The following is a 15,621-nucleotide window of genomic DNA, read 5'->3' on the forward strand; positions in this document are numbered from 1 at the left end:
GACGAGATGAGTCTTTCAGGGTTTTTTTTTTTTTTAAACACACGTCTGTATCTGGGACACCTTTAACTGTGAAGGCCATTAAGTCTGCGCAAAACATCGACTGCATAACCAAAATACATCGATAATAAACTCCTGCAGTTAAAAAAAAAAATCATTAATTAAAATTTAATCCAACAAGGACAACAGGGTCCATACTAATACTTAATGTAAAAAAGTGCAGCTCTTTAAAAAAAAAAAAAGGTCTTAAAAATACAATACTGTAAAACTTTTTTTCCATTTTGTTTTTGAAAAAGGTCTAAAAAGCTAACTGTGGCTAACTCAAATCCATTTGGTTCTATACCAAATACTCAACTATTATACTGATGTAGAATTAAAATCATGTACAGGACATCAGACAGCGCCTGTAAACTATATTATCTAGTATAATTAAGCCAGAAAAAGGGGACGAAATGAGGCACAAACAGTGAACGAAAATAAAATAGATACATAAACACTGGAGCAAACCAGCAACAGGGTCAAAGTTTACTTAGGGGGGTATCTGCATGTTCACACACAGTCCCAACAAATTCTCCACCTATAAAAATGTGCTAACTTGCTAACAAGATCTGAGCTCCAACACACAAATTCCCTTTAAATGAGGCCTTTTTTCCAGGTCTCAGCATTTTCATCTCCAGCCAAGTAGTAAAACAGCACTTGGAAGTAAAAGGCTCTGCTGATTAGGTTTAAAAAAAAAAAGAAGCAAAGATTAAAAAAAGATCATAGTTGGACAATTAAATAATCTGGCACAGAAAACAGCTTCCCTTATTAAACAGTTTGCAACGTAAAATCTGTAAATGGATGAACAGTTCACACGAGCCTGTGCAACAACGGAGGGCGTCTCCAGAGATTACAAGCAGGAAATGCAGAACAGATGGCAGGAGATGGCAGTGTTAACAAAATAATTAGCGCCTGTTGAAGCTCTGATTAAACACAGAAAAGCTGCTTGTAGCGTTCTTCTCATCAAGAGGTTAAATTACACTAATAACGTATGCTTCACAAGAACCTTACAAGAGCCAATAAGATAATCCTTCAAAGAGAGAGAGAAAAGAAAAGCATCAGAAATCAGACATGCTGATTTACAGGCGGAGCTGGTTTGAGTAAAAACAGAAAAATTAAACGTAGGTTAGCCTGATTCTGTCTTAATGCACCAGTAAACCGGCCTGCAGTAACACATAACAGGACAGTAACAGCGTTTCAGTGAAATGATGAAGCATTCCCTCAGTGTGAAGGAAGTCGGCTCCCACACACCTTTCATTTCTGCTTTGTTTTCTGCACCGCTGCCTCGTTGGTAACAAAAATCAGGCTAAAAAGGTTACCTATAAATAAATTAGTAGACGTAAAAGGGATCCTTTATGAAGCTGATGTTTAAAATTTCCTGTATATAAAAAAGATAACTTAGAAGTTTTCAAAATAACTGGAAGAAGTTAAATTCCTTCAATGTGGTTTTTTGTTGTTGTTATGCTGATAGAATTTTTTTTTTATACAAATGTACAAGTGTACAAATATAAAAGACTTCTAACGTCGTAGAGGAGTCTGGAAAGTTTCCCACACCTCCTTTAATGTAACCTTCACTAATAAACATTCTGCTGCTGCTGGCTTTTTAAACGAGAAACACGGTGATCTGCTTTTGTACGGAGCTATAGAAATGTTCGCTCCGCTGCTGTGAGCAGAGGGGAGCGTTTCTCTGGCGCCGTGTTGGTTCTTCAAGTTGAAGCACATCACCGAGCTAGGTGGGTTGGTGATGCTTAGGTCTCAGAACGTTGAGTTCAGTCCCCAGCATTATCAGCAGCATGTCCTTCGAGACTCTGACGCCTGTCGTCCCAGTTTGAAACCTTTGACAGAGGTTCCTACTGCGGCGTCAGCACCCGGGATCCGGTTACCTGCAAGGAAACGGACACTGATATGAACCTTTGGTATTTACAGCACTGCTAAAGGTCTGGTAGTGTTTGAGCATGCTGGTGATTATTTCATTAGTAACCTGCCTCACAGAAAGCACCATTAATGGGTTTCAATAATTAATCCCATAGTTTCGAAAGTATGCAGTTACAACAAAGCATCTACAGTCATTTGGTGCGATAAAACTGAACTGCAGAACAGCTGAAATCAAGAAATATTTGTTTTTTTAAAGTGACAGCTGATGGTGCAACACTAGCAGGCTTTAGTTCCAGCCTGTATTCTATCTTCTTCTTTAGTCAGACTTGTAAAACAAACACATAAAATAAATAAATCGTACATTTTCTCACTTCATCTTCATTTTCTCACACACTTTCTCACACTGTAGATTCGGTATGTCTCTGAAATATACATAAATCATCTTACAGCGCCTTGCAAAAGTTTTTATTCCTCTTCATAGTGATGATTGATGAACACAGCAGACAGATCATGAGTGAGATTTAAAGATGGGTTAGGTTAAGAAAATAGATATTTTGTGCTTTGAAGATCTTACAGAGCATGGTTTGATGTTAAAGCTTGAGAGAAGCAGCAAAGAGGCCCAGCCTAACTCTGGGAGCTGCATAGATCCTGAGCTCGGGTTTTCAGTCATACATCTAACCAAGTGAGCTTTTATGGAAGAGTGGCGAGAAGAGGGCCTTACATTGAAGAAGGCGCCTCTAGTAACAAATTCTATCCTGAATATAATCATCCTGAATATAATACCCAAACTGATAAACACGATGGAGACAGTATCATGCTGTGGGAATGCTTTCCCTCAGCAGGAGAATGGAAGCTGATAAAGGAAGTTCCTGGAAAGAGCAGCCATTAGAGAACGAAAAAGGCCTGAAGATCAGGGCTATAATAATGGGCTATAATGACAGAGTCAACATGCAGACAAATAAATGTTTATAGATATAATTCACCCATCCAACATCCATCCAACATCCATCCATCCATGATACTAAAGAAGCAGACTCACTTATCTCTACAAAGACCTCGTTGATGTTTATGGCGTGCTTGGCGCTGGTTTCCACAAAGATTGCGTGGATGGAATCAGCAAAGTCCTTGGCATCCTTTTCTGGCACTTCTCTGTAAATATAAAAGACATCTTAAATACAATATTTAGAAACATGTAAAACCGGATCACTCGATAACCATCAAATGTTTATTTTCTACTGATAACCTGTGGAAGATTTCACCATTTAACAGAGATATGGGAGTGCTTACAAATGCTTGAGAAGATAACAGTCAAACAAATATTGACAAGATTCCTTTTCAATCATTTTGAAGAAAACATAAAGATATTTCCAGTAATCTTCCAAAAAGACCATCATCTGGCTTTATTTGTTGAGGTAAATTGGGAATAATACAAATCAGTTAAAGGCATTATTACCAAGACAATAACTATAAATGCAAGCAATGGTTCACCTGGCGTCTGAAAGGTCACATTTATTGCCAGCAATGGCAACCACTATATTAGGAGGGCCGTGCTGGCGAAGCTCCTTCACCCAGTTCTTCAGAGTTTGGAAGGACTCCTGATGAGACAAGAAACATGTTAGAGTAAAAGAATCAATGCATAGGCAAGCACATCTCCAATGACAACTACATGGAACAGAGAAGCATAATTTTTTATTAGCAAGAACCAGATCGGTACTTTATGGTACAAACTGTTGTGATTTGTAGGAGGATGTTCTTACAAATATTTTCTATTGCCTCTGAACATTATTGAATAACTGCAAAAATGTAAGTAGTCTAGAAAAAGAAGTTCAAATCACCTCTTTTGTGATGTCATAGACAATAATGGCTGCTGCTGAACCTCTGTAGTACATCGGTGCCAGAGCACGAAACTGTGGGAAGATTAAAAACGGTGTTAAAGGAGAAAGAGTCATAGCGGGGGGAGGAAGGTAAAGAATAGTTACATTTACTTAATTAACTTTTTTTTTGGCTTCCACAAAGGAGTTTTTTTTTTTAATGAGAATTTGTATTCGTCTTTCTGTGTACAGAATAACTTGAAAAGTTATGGATGGATTTTAATACATTTTTATCAGATGTGTTCCTCATGCTAAGGAACAATTCATTCAATTTAATATTTTAATGTAATTAATTTAATATTTAATAAATGTAATTCATAATCTGAATACTTGATTTTTTTTTTTTTGTGAGATAGGGGCTCTGTTCGAATTCATGGGCTGCGTCCTCAGAAGGCCAGATTCAAAGGAGGATGACGTCATAGCGCGACGCCGAGGTCTGGTCGGATTCCAAGAGTTCTCGTTATGCGGCCATAAAATGCGTCCTTCTTTTTGCCCGATTTGAAGGACGGTCCGATGTATCCTCGCTATCCTTGGTTTTCCCAGGATTCATTGCGAGACCAAGCAAGCCGGCTGCTCCGTGATCAGAGGAAAAGGTAATTGGCACCAAACAGTGGAGAATATTGGAAGTGCAGTTTAATATAATCCAAGTAAGTAAATAGTTCCACCTGAAATGAATGATAATAGTTGTTTTAATGGTTATTGAGTCACATATGTGGCGATAATGATTGATTTATCTAAAGGTTTTTTTCTGTTACTGTGTAAATGAGTCAGACTGTAATTTAAGGACAGATTCTATTATATTTGCAGGGTGGGGACTATAAATCTGATAGGATTTTTATTTTTTTATTGCTGTTCTACACAATTTACTTAACTTAGTATTTTTTGTTTTTGAATATAACACATTTTGCAGATATATTTTTATACACAGTGTTTAGACTTACAATTAAATTTACTTTGCACTTCATATCACTATGGTTTTTTTAAATGTACATCATTTTTTAAAATATCAAATCAGTTGTTATAATAAGTAGATCAGTTACTCAGAATTTAATTAACCTTTTCACCAAATATTTTTAACTCCTCATTAAGTTATTTCTTTTATGTCTACTTTTTACTTTTATTTGAGTTAAAATATGATGAACACTAGAAAAATTCGAAATCTAGATAAGTAATTTTTTCTTAAAATAAGTGCATTTGTTCTTGGATAGAGGACGTAAAAGAGACATTTTGCCAATGGAACATCATGTGCATATTATCTAATTATCTTATTTTAAGAGCAAAAATACTAATTCCATTGGCATACTATCTCATTTACCTGCTCAAATTAAGGGTAAATACACTTAATTTAAGACATTTTTTACTTATTTCTAGATCGTTTTTCCAGTGAAGTAGTGCTGCCCCTGAGTAAATAGTTTTTTGGACTGTACCCATGCATGCATAAACAAAGAGCCTTAAGTTTTAAAGTAAGGTTAATCTCTATTTTATCTGTTTGTATAATCCGACACCATCACTTCTGAAAAACATCTTAAAATTGACTGAATAGTGGGCAGGATATAGAACAAAGAATGTGGCTGTAAATAAGCAATAGGAAACAATGACTGCTTACTCATCACTGGAGGCCTCCACCTCCTTTTAGTTATTCATTTTTCCCCGATGAGAATCCTAAATATATCAGGTCCAAAATGATATAACTGCACAGTTCTACATGATTCCCTCCTACAGACCATGCTGTAGCTTTTTATAGACTTTGATCTGTAACGGTGCAGAAATGACATCACCAGACATAACTAAATATTAGGAAATGTAATACATTTTAAAGGAGCCAAAAGTAAATGGCAACAATTGACCGTCCCCATGCAAAGGTTATTACAGGAATGTAGATATTTATAAAAGATCACACATTTGATCTAATCTCCAGCTCAGATATAAACTCATCAAAAGAAGCGCTCAGTAGTATTTAGATGGAGGTGCTTTACCGTCTCTCTAAAGGAAATGACTAACTGTTTATTTTTCTGTATACGTGAGAAGATGCTACTTGAATAAAGCTGGTTTATTTAAAGCTTTTCACACATTGCTTCTATGCATCACCTAATTTCACCATTGCATCAAACAGTAGAGTTACTATTAGGGGCTACAGTTAGAGGTTTTAGTTCAAAGATTTTGTTTATTCCTAAAAAAAAGGTTAAAACAAAGCAAAAATAAATAAATAAAACAGGATTTGCGCAGGTAACTCTGCAGCTTTCAGCCGGCTAATAAATTCAAGCGCCACGCATCAAAAACTGATGTTTATTTGAAAGAGCGACGACTCGCATGCGACTCGGACGCAACCGTGTCTTCACAGCCATTCTGTTTTCCTTCACAATAGAGCAAAACAAACCATTCGTCTTAGAGTGACAATGTTACCTCAGAAAAAGCACACATTCCCCATAATTACAGTTGTTACTGGCCTCAAGTCTAACAGCAGGAATCCAGCTTGGGGTTTTTTTGGCCGGGCCACTGAGGAGAGCTCTGTCTGTTTTGCTGGCGTGTGGTGTAGGGGGGGGGGGGGGGGCTAGGGGGGGTCTTCACCACAGCCAGACCTGTGTGGTCTATCTCTGCCTAAACCCGAAGAGCAATCACACCGAGTCCAGACGTCTGGCCACACAGAAGCATAAAAAACAACTTCCCTGATACCCCGGTAGAGCTGATTAATCGCTGAAACCGCAAACTGGGTGCACAAAAGCCACCTTTTTGTTCCAACTGGAAGCAGAGCTACGCTTTTCTTGATTCCACTGAAAAAGAGCAGAAAGAGGTGGAAGCCTGGTGGGTTTTATTTGGGATCAGCTGTCCCTTGATGCCTCATCTGATTTCAAGATATGGACGCTGAGCTTTTCCTCTACTTTCAGCTGGTTTTGAACTCCTTTCTTCCAATTTGTCAGATTTTCATGGACCAAAGCGTAAAAAATACATTAGAAAACAAGCCAGAGAAGGTTTCAAGATACCACAAAAACAGGAACACATGGTGCATTATATTTATTATAGTTACAGAAGTGAATTTATTTGGGAATTAAGAGGCCTAAAGTAAAGAAATGGTTCATAATAAGGAAAAAAATGCACACTCTGAAGTGGAGTGACAGAGAGAGACACAGAAACAACAGAAAACTGCATAGGGCTGAGATGGCGGGTTCATCCTCCTGTCTTATCTTAAATAGGTCTGCGCGGATGTCCCCTGAAGAGCGCTAGGAAAAGGTATCCTCCAGAGGGAAGGAGGATAAAAGACAAGCTGGATCTTATCTCAGCTCTGGGGAGAGCGCTGACGCAAGGGATACAACATCACAATAGCAGAAGGTTGAGCATGAAAAAGGGAAGTTCATGTCGGGGAAAAGAAAAGGGAAGCGGCGTTGGATCTGTGATGCATAGAAACATGGGATGTAGACGGTTAGTCAAAGGAGAAAGCTGCTCCTTCCACAAAAAACGGAGCTAGTTTCATTTTCAGCGTGGATCCTGTTTTAATTTGCATGACGCCAAAGCAGGAATTGGATGGAAGGAAGAAAAAAAAAGATATTTATAGATAAATGAGGGTCAGGTTTGTTGCAGTGAAACACTTTTCAGATGCATCAAAACATAAAAAACATGAAAAACATTCCCTGGCTGGCTCAAATAAATCCAACACCCAATAATCAGACCTCCTCCTATAGGAAGGAAAATGTTGCCCCCTTTCAGAAGATCCAACTTACTGCAGGATTCATGCGCCTGAGAGGGGAATTAGTAAGGGGCTCACACATGTAGAATTACACAGACACGGCTCTTTGACCTGCTTTACAAATGCACGGAAATTCAAACATTTCAAAATCAGTTCAACTGTGGCGCCACGATATAAGCAGCCCCTCCTCCTCAGGTTGACGATACTCACCCTCTCCTGTCCCGCCGTGTCCCAGATGAGGAACTTATGCAGCTCGTTTTGGTATTGCACTGTCTTGGTCATGAAAGATGCCCTGGGGGAAACATTGAGCAAACAAATCTGTTTTAAAATAAAATTCAATAAGTCTCTATTATCTCTAAAGGCTGAGATAAAAGAGGATGTGTTGGTTGTTATATTAAGTGAATAGGCCTTCGTAATAAAATTATTTCACTGTCTTTTAAGAGGCATCACAAGTCTTAATGTCTTACGAAAAGTAACAAATTACACAATTAGAGCTAAACTAATTTGCCAACAATCTAAATTGCCTTTTTTATACCAAAAAAATGCTATTTTTTTTGGATTTTAACCACAAGTATGTAGATGTTTATCTTCAAGATTAGATTGTTTTTCTGACTTGCTTATCCAAAGCCCTTTGCGGCTGGACTGCTACTGTTGTGTGCAGCATAAGGCAAGTTAAATTCAAGACTTTTTAATGCCACTTAAAATAAAAATTTAAGACCAACTTGACAATAAACACAAGAAAAACCTGGAAGTGAAAAATTTACACCAAATGTTTATTTTAACATAACTTTCTGGCCCCGTAGATATGTTTTAAATTTTGAACAACTTTCCAAATAGGAAGAAACATAAATAACGGATATATTTTTAAGAACTACTGAACTGAATTCACAAACTTGTTTTTTTCCGTACTCAATCCCTCCGCTTTCTTTGTCGGCATAGTGTGGAAAAGTTTTTACTTCTGCTTGTATGCATGGAGCTGCATGCTAGCTCCAACTATGTGTTCCCCTCTGTGCGGCAGCAAACCCACTGTTAGCACATTACTGCAATCTAAAGTGTGAAATATAGTTTTTTTTTTTATCATGTTAAATGTGACCAACACTGAGTGCCTCTTATGCCTTATGTTGCAGAGGCAATTAATCGTCCAACATCATTCCCAACTATTGTTATGATGATTAGATGGAGAGAATGAATGGGTGAGCATGACTTTCATACGGTATCCAGGCTATGCTCAATGAAAGCGAGAGCTCTCTTGGCATTCTTTGGAAGAACTCAATCTTGTTGACAGTACAGATTGCACGCAGCCAGGGGCCTGTTATTCTGGATCAGGTTTATGGTCTCCATTGGCAGGAGACAAAAGATGCAGCAGCAGACAGTAGGTTGTTTCAGGAGGATCAGGTTCTCAACTTAGTACTTGACTGATGATGTACTTGGCATGACTTTGAGAAGCCATAAGTTTAACAGGTGGTTGAGTGTGAAGCAGCTAGGATAAAAGCTAGCTCTTCTAATTGTAAAACCGTGTTTTTCACTAAGGAAAAATGAAATGCTCCTTCAGTTTCATGAACAATGGCACGATAGTGAAGGAAATGAACAGCTTGAGTCATCTACGGTGTGTTGCAGTCACACGCCGGCTTGTGGTGGCAAATAAAGGACTGAGCCAAAAGCTAACGTTCTCAATTTACCGGTTTATCTACATCAACTTATGGTACCGGAGATGACTTTCTTATAAGAGAAGTGAGGCTCAATAGGAAAAGGTGGGACAACGCTGGTCCTCCTCGTTAAAGCATGTCAGCTGAACTTCATGCATCAGGTCAGGACGCCTGTCTTTGCTCCCTGAAGCCTCCGTTAGAAGGTTTTCTAGGCACATTTAACCAGGAGGGACTTTATATCCCTTTTGGCCTGAGAATACCTTAAGATCCCACCGAATGAGTGGAAGAGGGGGGCTAAAAAGAAACAGGTCTGGGTATCACTTTCATGGCGTGATCATCGCACAAACATAAAACAGTGGGTGACTAATAATGCTGTCTATTTACTTAAATTCTAAATTATTTTCTTCCATATTTGGTAAAGTGAGGGCCTGGTAGTTAAGAGGTAGAGATTTGAGTACAAGAGCTGCGGAAAGGTTGTTGGTTCAAACCTCAGCCTGTCACTCTGCTACATTCAGACTGCGCGCGATTTCACCAGCAAAAAAAACGGCTGCTGCTTCATTTTTGATCCTTGTTCACATAAAACTCAAACGCGCCTCAAGAGCATCTTTGATGACAGTGAAGAGCGACAGGTAAAGTGTCTCCAGATGCGTCTACTGCTCCTGTGTTCAATGGCAGAGGGCGGCTTTGCTATATTTGCTGTGATAAGCTGGTAAAACGTAGTTTTAACATATTCTGTGCAGTCAGTTCATCAGTCAGTCAGTTCATCAAGATTACGATCCTGCCTTAATATGTTATTTCTCTGTCGTAGCCGTGCAGATGCCCACATACCGCTCAAGTTTCACTCTTAGTAGGTTGGAATTGAGGCGGAGTGAACTCCGAGCGTGCTCCCGGCGAGGGGATACAAATTCTGGTGGGGATAACTACCTTGGAACGACACCTATCTACGACACCAGCAGTGCGCTATCATTAGAAATCCCCAGGAGCAGCTTCCTCAGGCCTAGTCGCCTCTTCGGGGGTTTTCCCCTAATGTTCGTTGTGGTTGGAAGTAGATATTCGAGTTTTTCAAGTATGTGGTACAAACTGCAGGCACCAGAATAATATTAAACATATTTCGCCATCAGGTTTTGACCTGTTAAGTTAATTTAGGTGTTAATAGGCAGTATCAGGGGAGTGATCATAGCACTCTGTATCACCAGCGCTGTGTCCGTCTCCCTGCCAGCCTCAGATCAGCTTCTCTGATTGGTTGATGTGGCACGTCGAGCAGCAAAAGTTTAATTTTTCCAACTTCAGCATCTGCTGCTTGTGAAGCGCATTAGATGCTCAGAAGGCTCATGAGACGCTGCTTCAGCTGCATCAAGGTGTGCTGCAGGACCTTTGATCACCTTGATGAGAGTCAACCATTGACTTTGCATGTAATCTGTCTGCTTCTGATGCTCTAAGTGTGTGCAGTGTCAACATAGCTAAAGGGATTCAGTCAATGACAGATAAATGGGATTATTATTATTAAAATAATCGATCTTCAGTATTTCAGAAGACTAAAATATAATTATCTACAGAAAAAAACCCATTCATTAGGCCTAGTTTGCATCCAATAAGAGAAAGAAAGTAGGACTGCAACTAACGATTATTTTGCAAAGTGATTAATCTGTCAATTATTTTTTCAATTAATAGTCAGATAGCCGAAGGTTCCTTAAAGAAGATTTTCTACGAAATTAAACCAAGTGAAACTAAAACATTTCCACTTGAGAAGTTCTTGATCGAAAAAAAAATCTTTTTTTTTTATCTTAAATGCAAAATATTTACATATATTTATTACAATTTGGATTGATCTAAGTGGGTAGCTCTGTCAGCTAAAGGCATGTTTTACAGACTCTAATCTCCATTTAATGATTAATCGATTACTATATTAGTTGACAATTATTTCAACAATCGACTGATCCGATTGTTTCAGCCCTAAAAGAAAGTTTAATATTATAATAATAACATGGTGGCAAAATAAAGTGTTTTAAAATAACTGTTTGGCAACAACATAGAAATCTGAATTATTACTGCTCCTTTTGAGTTCTTACTAAACATTCATTGCATGTATTTTAGTAATCTGTCAGTTGAAGTCTATAAATAATGTGATACAATCATGACACAGGAGGAACTTACCCAATGGTTGGGTTGAGGTTTGGGTCAAAGCTGTCTTCTACAAATCTACAAACAATACTTGATTTTCCAACTCCAGTATCCTGCACAGACAAAACAACAATATATATATTATTATTTTATAAAGCATCATAAACATCTTTGGGGTCGTTTCTTCTCTCCTCTGCTAATACATTATCTATAGTTTTACAGGAACCATGAGTTCACACCTTGTTCTTTAGCAAAAAAAAGGTACGGCTTTAATTTAGCAACTGACTGATAATTTCTACCTTAAGTGTTACATTTTTGCTGGCTTGCTGACCTGGTTCCTTTTTTTAAGATTGTTTAAGGATCGCCGCATACTTAGATCCATTATGTTCCCTTTAAACCCTTAATTATTTAAAATGAGAGAAACCTTCTAAGCCCAATATATCAACTCATGATTAATTACAGTAAATTGTCTGAATACTTTAAGCAGAAATAGACTCATAAAGCAGATTTTCTTTTTATTTAAATGCAGGGGCGATCTACCATTTTTTTCCCTCTAGTACAGATGGTGGCAACAGTAATACTCTCAAGTGGAATATTCAAAACATTTAAATTTCTCATATATTAACAATTACTTGACAACAAATACACTGCGGTTAATGATGCACATCAATATACAAACATTAAAGATGATAATTAGAGAATCCATGCTCTTTTCAGAAATAGTTTTTGTGTTTTATGGGGTAAAGAGAAAATGATGCGTCTCTGCAAGTCATCCAGTGGTGTTCAGTAAAATCATAGATTAATAACTAGTTTAATAAAAACTTATAAAATAATCAATTTATGTAGATATAAGTACTTGTTAGTATCAATTTTATGCAGAATGATTTCAGATAAAAGTAGGTAAGTAATGACAAAGGAAAAGATGTTTGCCCAAAACTCAAACCTGAAGGAATTTTATCCAATATACCAGGGGTCTTCAACATTTTTCAGAATAAGGATCCCCAAACAAGAGCGAGATGGAGCAGGGACACCTAATTATATATATTGTATGAAATTGTGTTCTATTAAACTGGTCTTATAGTTGCTCTATCACAGATAGTGTCATGCAGCGAAAGTAATTTTCGCCCTGGGATTATTAAAGTATTTCTGATTCTGATTCCTCATTGATGGGACAGGTGTTGTGAATAAAACGGTTCCCAGCTAGAAAGAGCTCCTGTGTGTCGCTGAATGTGTGCATTGATGCCTCCATTTATCTGTTTACTACACTGTGTTGAATTCATGTTAATGTGGATTTAAAGAAATATGAATGAGTGGAAAAAATTGCAAGAAAACAAAAAACAAAACAGCTAATCAACCAAAATTTTCGCGACCCCTATGCAGTACGTCCATGGACCCCCTAGGGGTCGCGGACCCCCTGTTGAAGACCTCTGCACTACACCTTTTATCTAGCAGTGGTGTCAAAAGTACACACATTTGTTACTTAAGTAGAAGTATAGATACTGCAGTTTAAAAACACGCTGGTAAAAGTTGAAGTATCAACTTGACCACTTTACTCAGGTAAAATTGAAAAAGTATGTGCTCCAAAAACCACTTAAAGTATAAAAGTATAAAGTAAGCTTTAAAAAACAGCCAGATGCCACTATATGATCTGGAAGCTAAATTGTTCGATTATTTGAAAAAATTCTGTGAGATAGGGCCAAGGATGAGGGAGGTCTTGTTTTCACTAGATGTGGATGGCAGCACCCCTCGGTTTACATTGGTTACTGCCCCTATAAACATTTTCTAGCTATGCCTCTGCTTAAATGATAAACTGGATAGGTGAGGATTGGTATTTTATGTAAACGCTCTCATAATGTTGAAACATTTTATATGATCTCAGTTTGGACTCAAACCAAGACGTTTGACTTAAAAGTACTTAATGTTAAAAAAAGCACAATTGGTGTTTTTCAGTCTGTTTCTATAATCAGGGGCGACTCATTATAGTTTTAAATAAAACAGATCAGAAAGAGCCGCAGATTCATTACTTACCCCAAGGAGACAGACTTTCAGCTCTCTCAGTGCCATAGCAATGTATCTTCAAACCGGAATATTTAAATGATCACGGGCACTTTTATATTCTGCTTCTACCTTTTTATCTGGATTATTTTTCAGGCGATCTGTATTTATAAAGTCTGTAGCTTCATAGTAATCATAAGCTATAAATCCACTTTCCGATTTAGGCTAAAACTCCTGCTCTACGCATCGCGACGTCTTCATGTCCTTCATATTTCAATAAATATTGTCATAACTGTAAACAGCTCGCTAGCTAACTGCGAAGCCGCTCAGCCGCTCGGTGTCCATCTTGAACTACGGCGTGTGATCACGTGACTCTATAGTCTCTCTCTTTCTTTTTTTGTTTTTGTTTGGAGGCGCACAAAGAAAGCTCAGTTTATGCTCCGTAATGTCGAGTTTGTACCAGAGCGTCGAAACAATTGTAAGAGTTAGTTGTTTAAAACATAATCCGTGTGGAAATATCAGCGCTGTAAGGACTTTCAGGAAGTAGTTAGCTGCCGTGTTTGAGTGACAGCCCACAACGGGACTGCGGACGGTGTTGTGTCGAAAAAGGCACCCCTGTCATGAAAAACACCCCTGTCGGAGGAAGCGCATTAGAAGGCAGATAGGCAGCCCGCAGAGCAAGGCGATACTCAAGATGGCAGGTAATATCACTTTTAAACCTGGCATTTCTTTTATAAACTTTATGTTTTTTATTAATAAAGTGCAGTGTTACTGATCCGAGTTGTAACACATGAACTCTGCTAACTATTTCAGCACTTGTTGGGTGTAATGCTACCTTAAGAAAGCCGACTGTAGCGCAGGGCTGTTAGCATTAGCCTGTTCGCTAACGAAAGCTAACAGGAGTGTTGAAATGGGTCATTGCAAAAGCGTTCACTGCTAAACAGTTTTCAGTTTGAAAAAGCTGTCTAATAAGATCAGTGGAGTTATTCTTTATCAAATACGGATGATATATTTGATGTGGATTTAAATTTCGACCTGATAAAGTATTAGGCTATCGAGTTGACTTAGCCTTATGTTAGCCTGGTAGCTAGTCAGTGTCAGACATAAGCTGCCCAAATCCTAATATATACAATAACAAAGTGGACTGTTTGCTTCTAGCCTTTATGAATATTGGATGTCTTAGATTATATAGTAATGTTTAAGAAAATTTGAATAAGCACTAGGCAGATGCCATGATTTCAAGTTTTAGGTTGTTTTTATATCTGGAGCACATTCCTTAGCCTCAACAGCTGTAAACATACTCTTCCCTTCCTGGTATTCTGGGCTTATCTTAACTTGTCTCTACTAGTCCTGTGGTATATCGATGGCTGAATGGCATTTAAAAAAATCTAAAATAATTTTGTATTTATTCATTGAAATCTGGCAGGTTTGGAGTGTCCTGGTCGATGCAGGAAATGCCCCACCAGCTGTAGTTCTTTATAAGTAAACTAGACTACAAACAAAACAATATACATGTAGATATGTTAAAGAATGGAGAACAGAAACATGGGAAATGATGGACAGTTTTGGAATAAATGGGTTGAGGAATATGATAGAAGTAATAACATGTAAGAAGTGTATCAGGTCCTCTATTTGTCTGGTTTAATCTTCTTATTCATTGATCAGTAAGCTTATGAAATGAAATTGAAGATCACATAAAGTACTGTTGCCACACTGTTATTTGTAGGGATGTTTGCTAGCAGCACTATTACTAAAATTGTAAAAAACATTTATTTTTATTTTGGCTGACCTACATTTTTCTCTAGGTTTCTTCCATCCTGTTAGTTAATGTATCTCAGCCATACTTCTTGTAGATATGGAGGGAAGGAGAACTTTATCACCCTAGCATCCTACCAAACACTGTATCCAAAACATCCATTCAAAATATTGTGCAGTTCTGGTTATTTAATAATGTTTGTGTCTGTTTAGCATTTAAAAGAAGCATAGTAATTTGTTTCTGGACATTTTAGCCATACTGCTTTTCTTTTAAGTCCTCAATTTAATAAAAGCAAATTAAAATGCTTATCATGCAAAAGGTAAACTAGTTACAGTGTTTTCTTAATCAAAATGTTGCAACTACACAAAGATACTCCGCATTACATCGCTTACTGTCTCTGCCTGAAAATATTTTTCTTGTAGCTGTGTTTGGTAATATGCTTTAATGTAAAATAGATTATTTTAATATCAAAGTACATTAAAATATGTAAACATAAATGAAATTTATATTAACAGGTGGGGTAAAGTGATTGTGGAATTATGAAGCAAAAATAATTTCACATGTTTATTTTTTTCAGTAGACATTAACTGTGTGCACCAAAGTTTAACCATACAACTGTAAACAAAAAAAGAATTGGGT

The 15,621-nt window shown here is 37.6% G+C and overlaps 2 protein-coding genes across 2 annotated transcripts in view; one reads left to right on the plus strand and one right to left on the minus strand.

Moving 5' to 3' along the window:
• rab22a (RAB22A, member RAS oncogene family) lies at positions 1-13,778 on the minus strand. Its single transcript, XM_038293225.1, has 7 exons — positions 13,260-13,778; positions 11,265-11,344; positions 7,675-7,756; positions 3,747-3,818; positions 3,400-3,506; positions 2,951-3,060; positions 1-1,919 (listed from the first exon to the last, which is right to left on the minus strand). The coding sequence occupies exons 1-7, from the start codon at positions 13,293-13,295 to the stop codon at positions 1,822-1,824; spliced, it is 585 nt and encodes a 194-aa protein (XP_038149153.1). The 5' UTR covers positions 13,296-13,778; the 3' UTR covers positions 1-1,821.
• ppp4r1l (protein phosphatase 4, regulatory subunit 1-like) overlaps positions 13,624-15,621 on the plus strand; it is an 18,068-nt gene continuing 16,070 nt past the window's right edge. Inside the window, exon 1 of the mRNA XM_038293223.1 lies at positions 13,624-13,927. Coding sequence (XP_038149151.1) covers positions 13,921-13,927 — 7 coding nt within the window. The 5' untranslated portion in view covers positions 13,624-13,920. The remainder of the gene's footprint in view (positions 13,928-15,621) is intronic.

This window comes from Cyprinodon tularosa, unplaced genomic scaffold (genome assembly GCF_016077235.1).
Source record: "Cyprinodon tularosa strain WSP-4 unplaced genomic scaffold, ASM1607723v1 ctg322, whole genome shotgun sequence".
NCBI classification, from domain to species: domain Eukaryota; kingdom Metazoa; phylum Chordata; class Actinopteri; order Cyprinodontiformes; family Cyprinodontidae; genus Cyprinodon; species Cyprinodon tularosa.

Excerpts from the sequence above, each read along its gene's own strand:
- rab22a (XM_038293225.1), bottom strand. The coding sequence starts at position 13,295 with ATGGCACTGAGAGAGCTGAAAGTCTGTCTCCTTGGG. Across the intron at positions 7,757-11,264 it reads AACCTCAACCCAACCATTGG|GGCATCTTTCATGACCAAGA; the intron begins GTAAGTTCCTCC and ends TGTTTCCCCCAG. Across the intron at positions 3,507-3,746 it reads TCTATGACATCACAAAAGAG|GAGTCCTTCCAAACTCTGAA; the intron begins GTGATTTGAACT and ends TTGTCTCATCAG.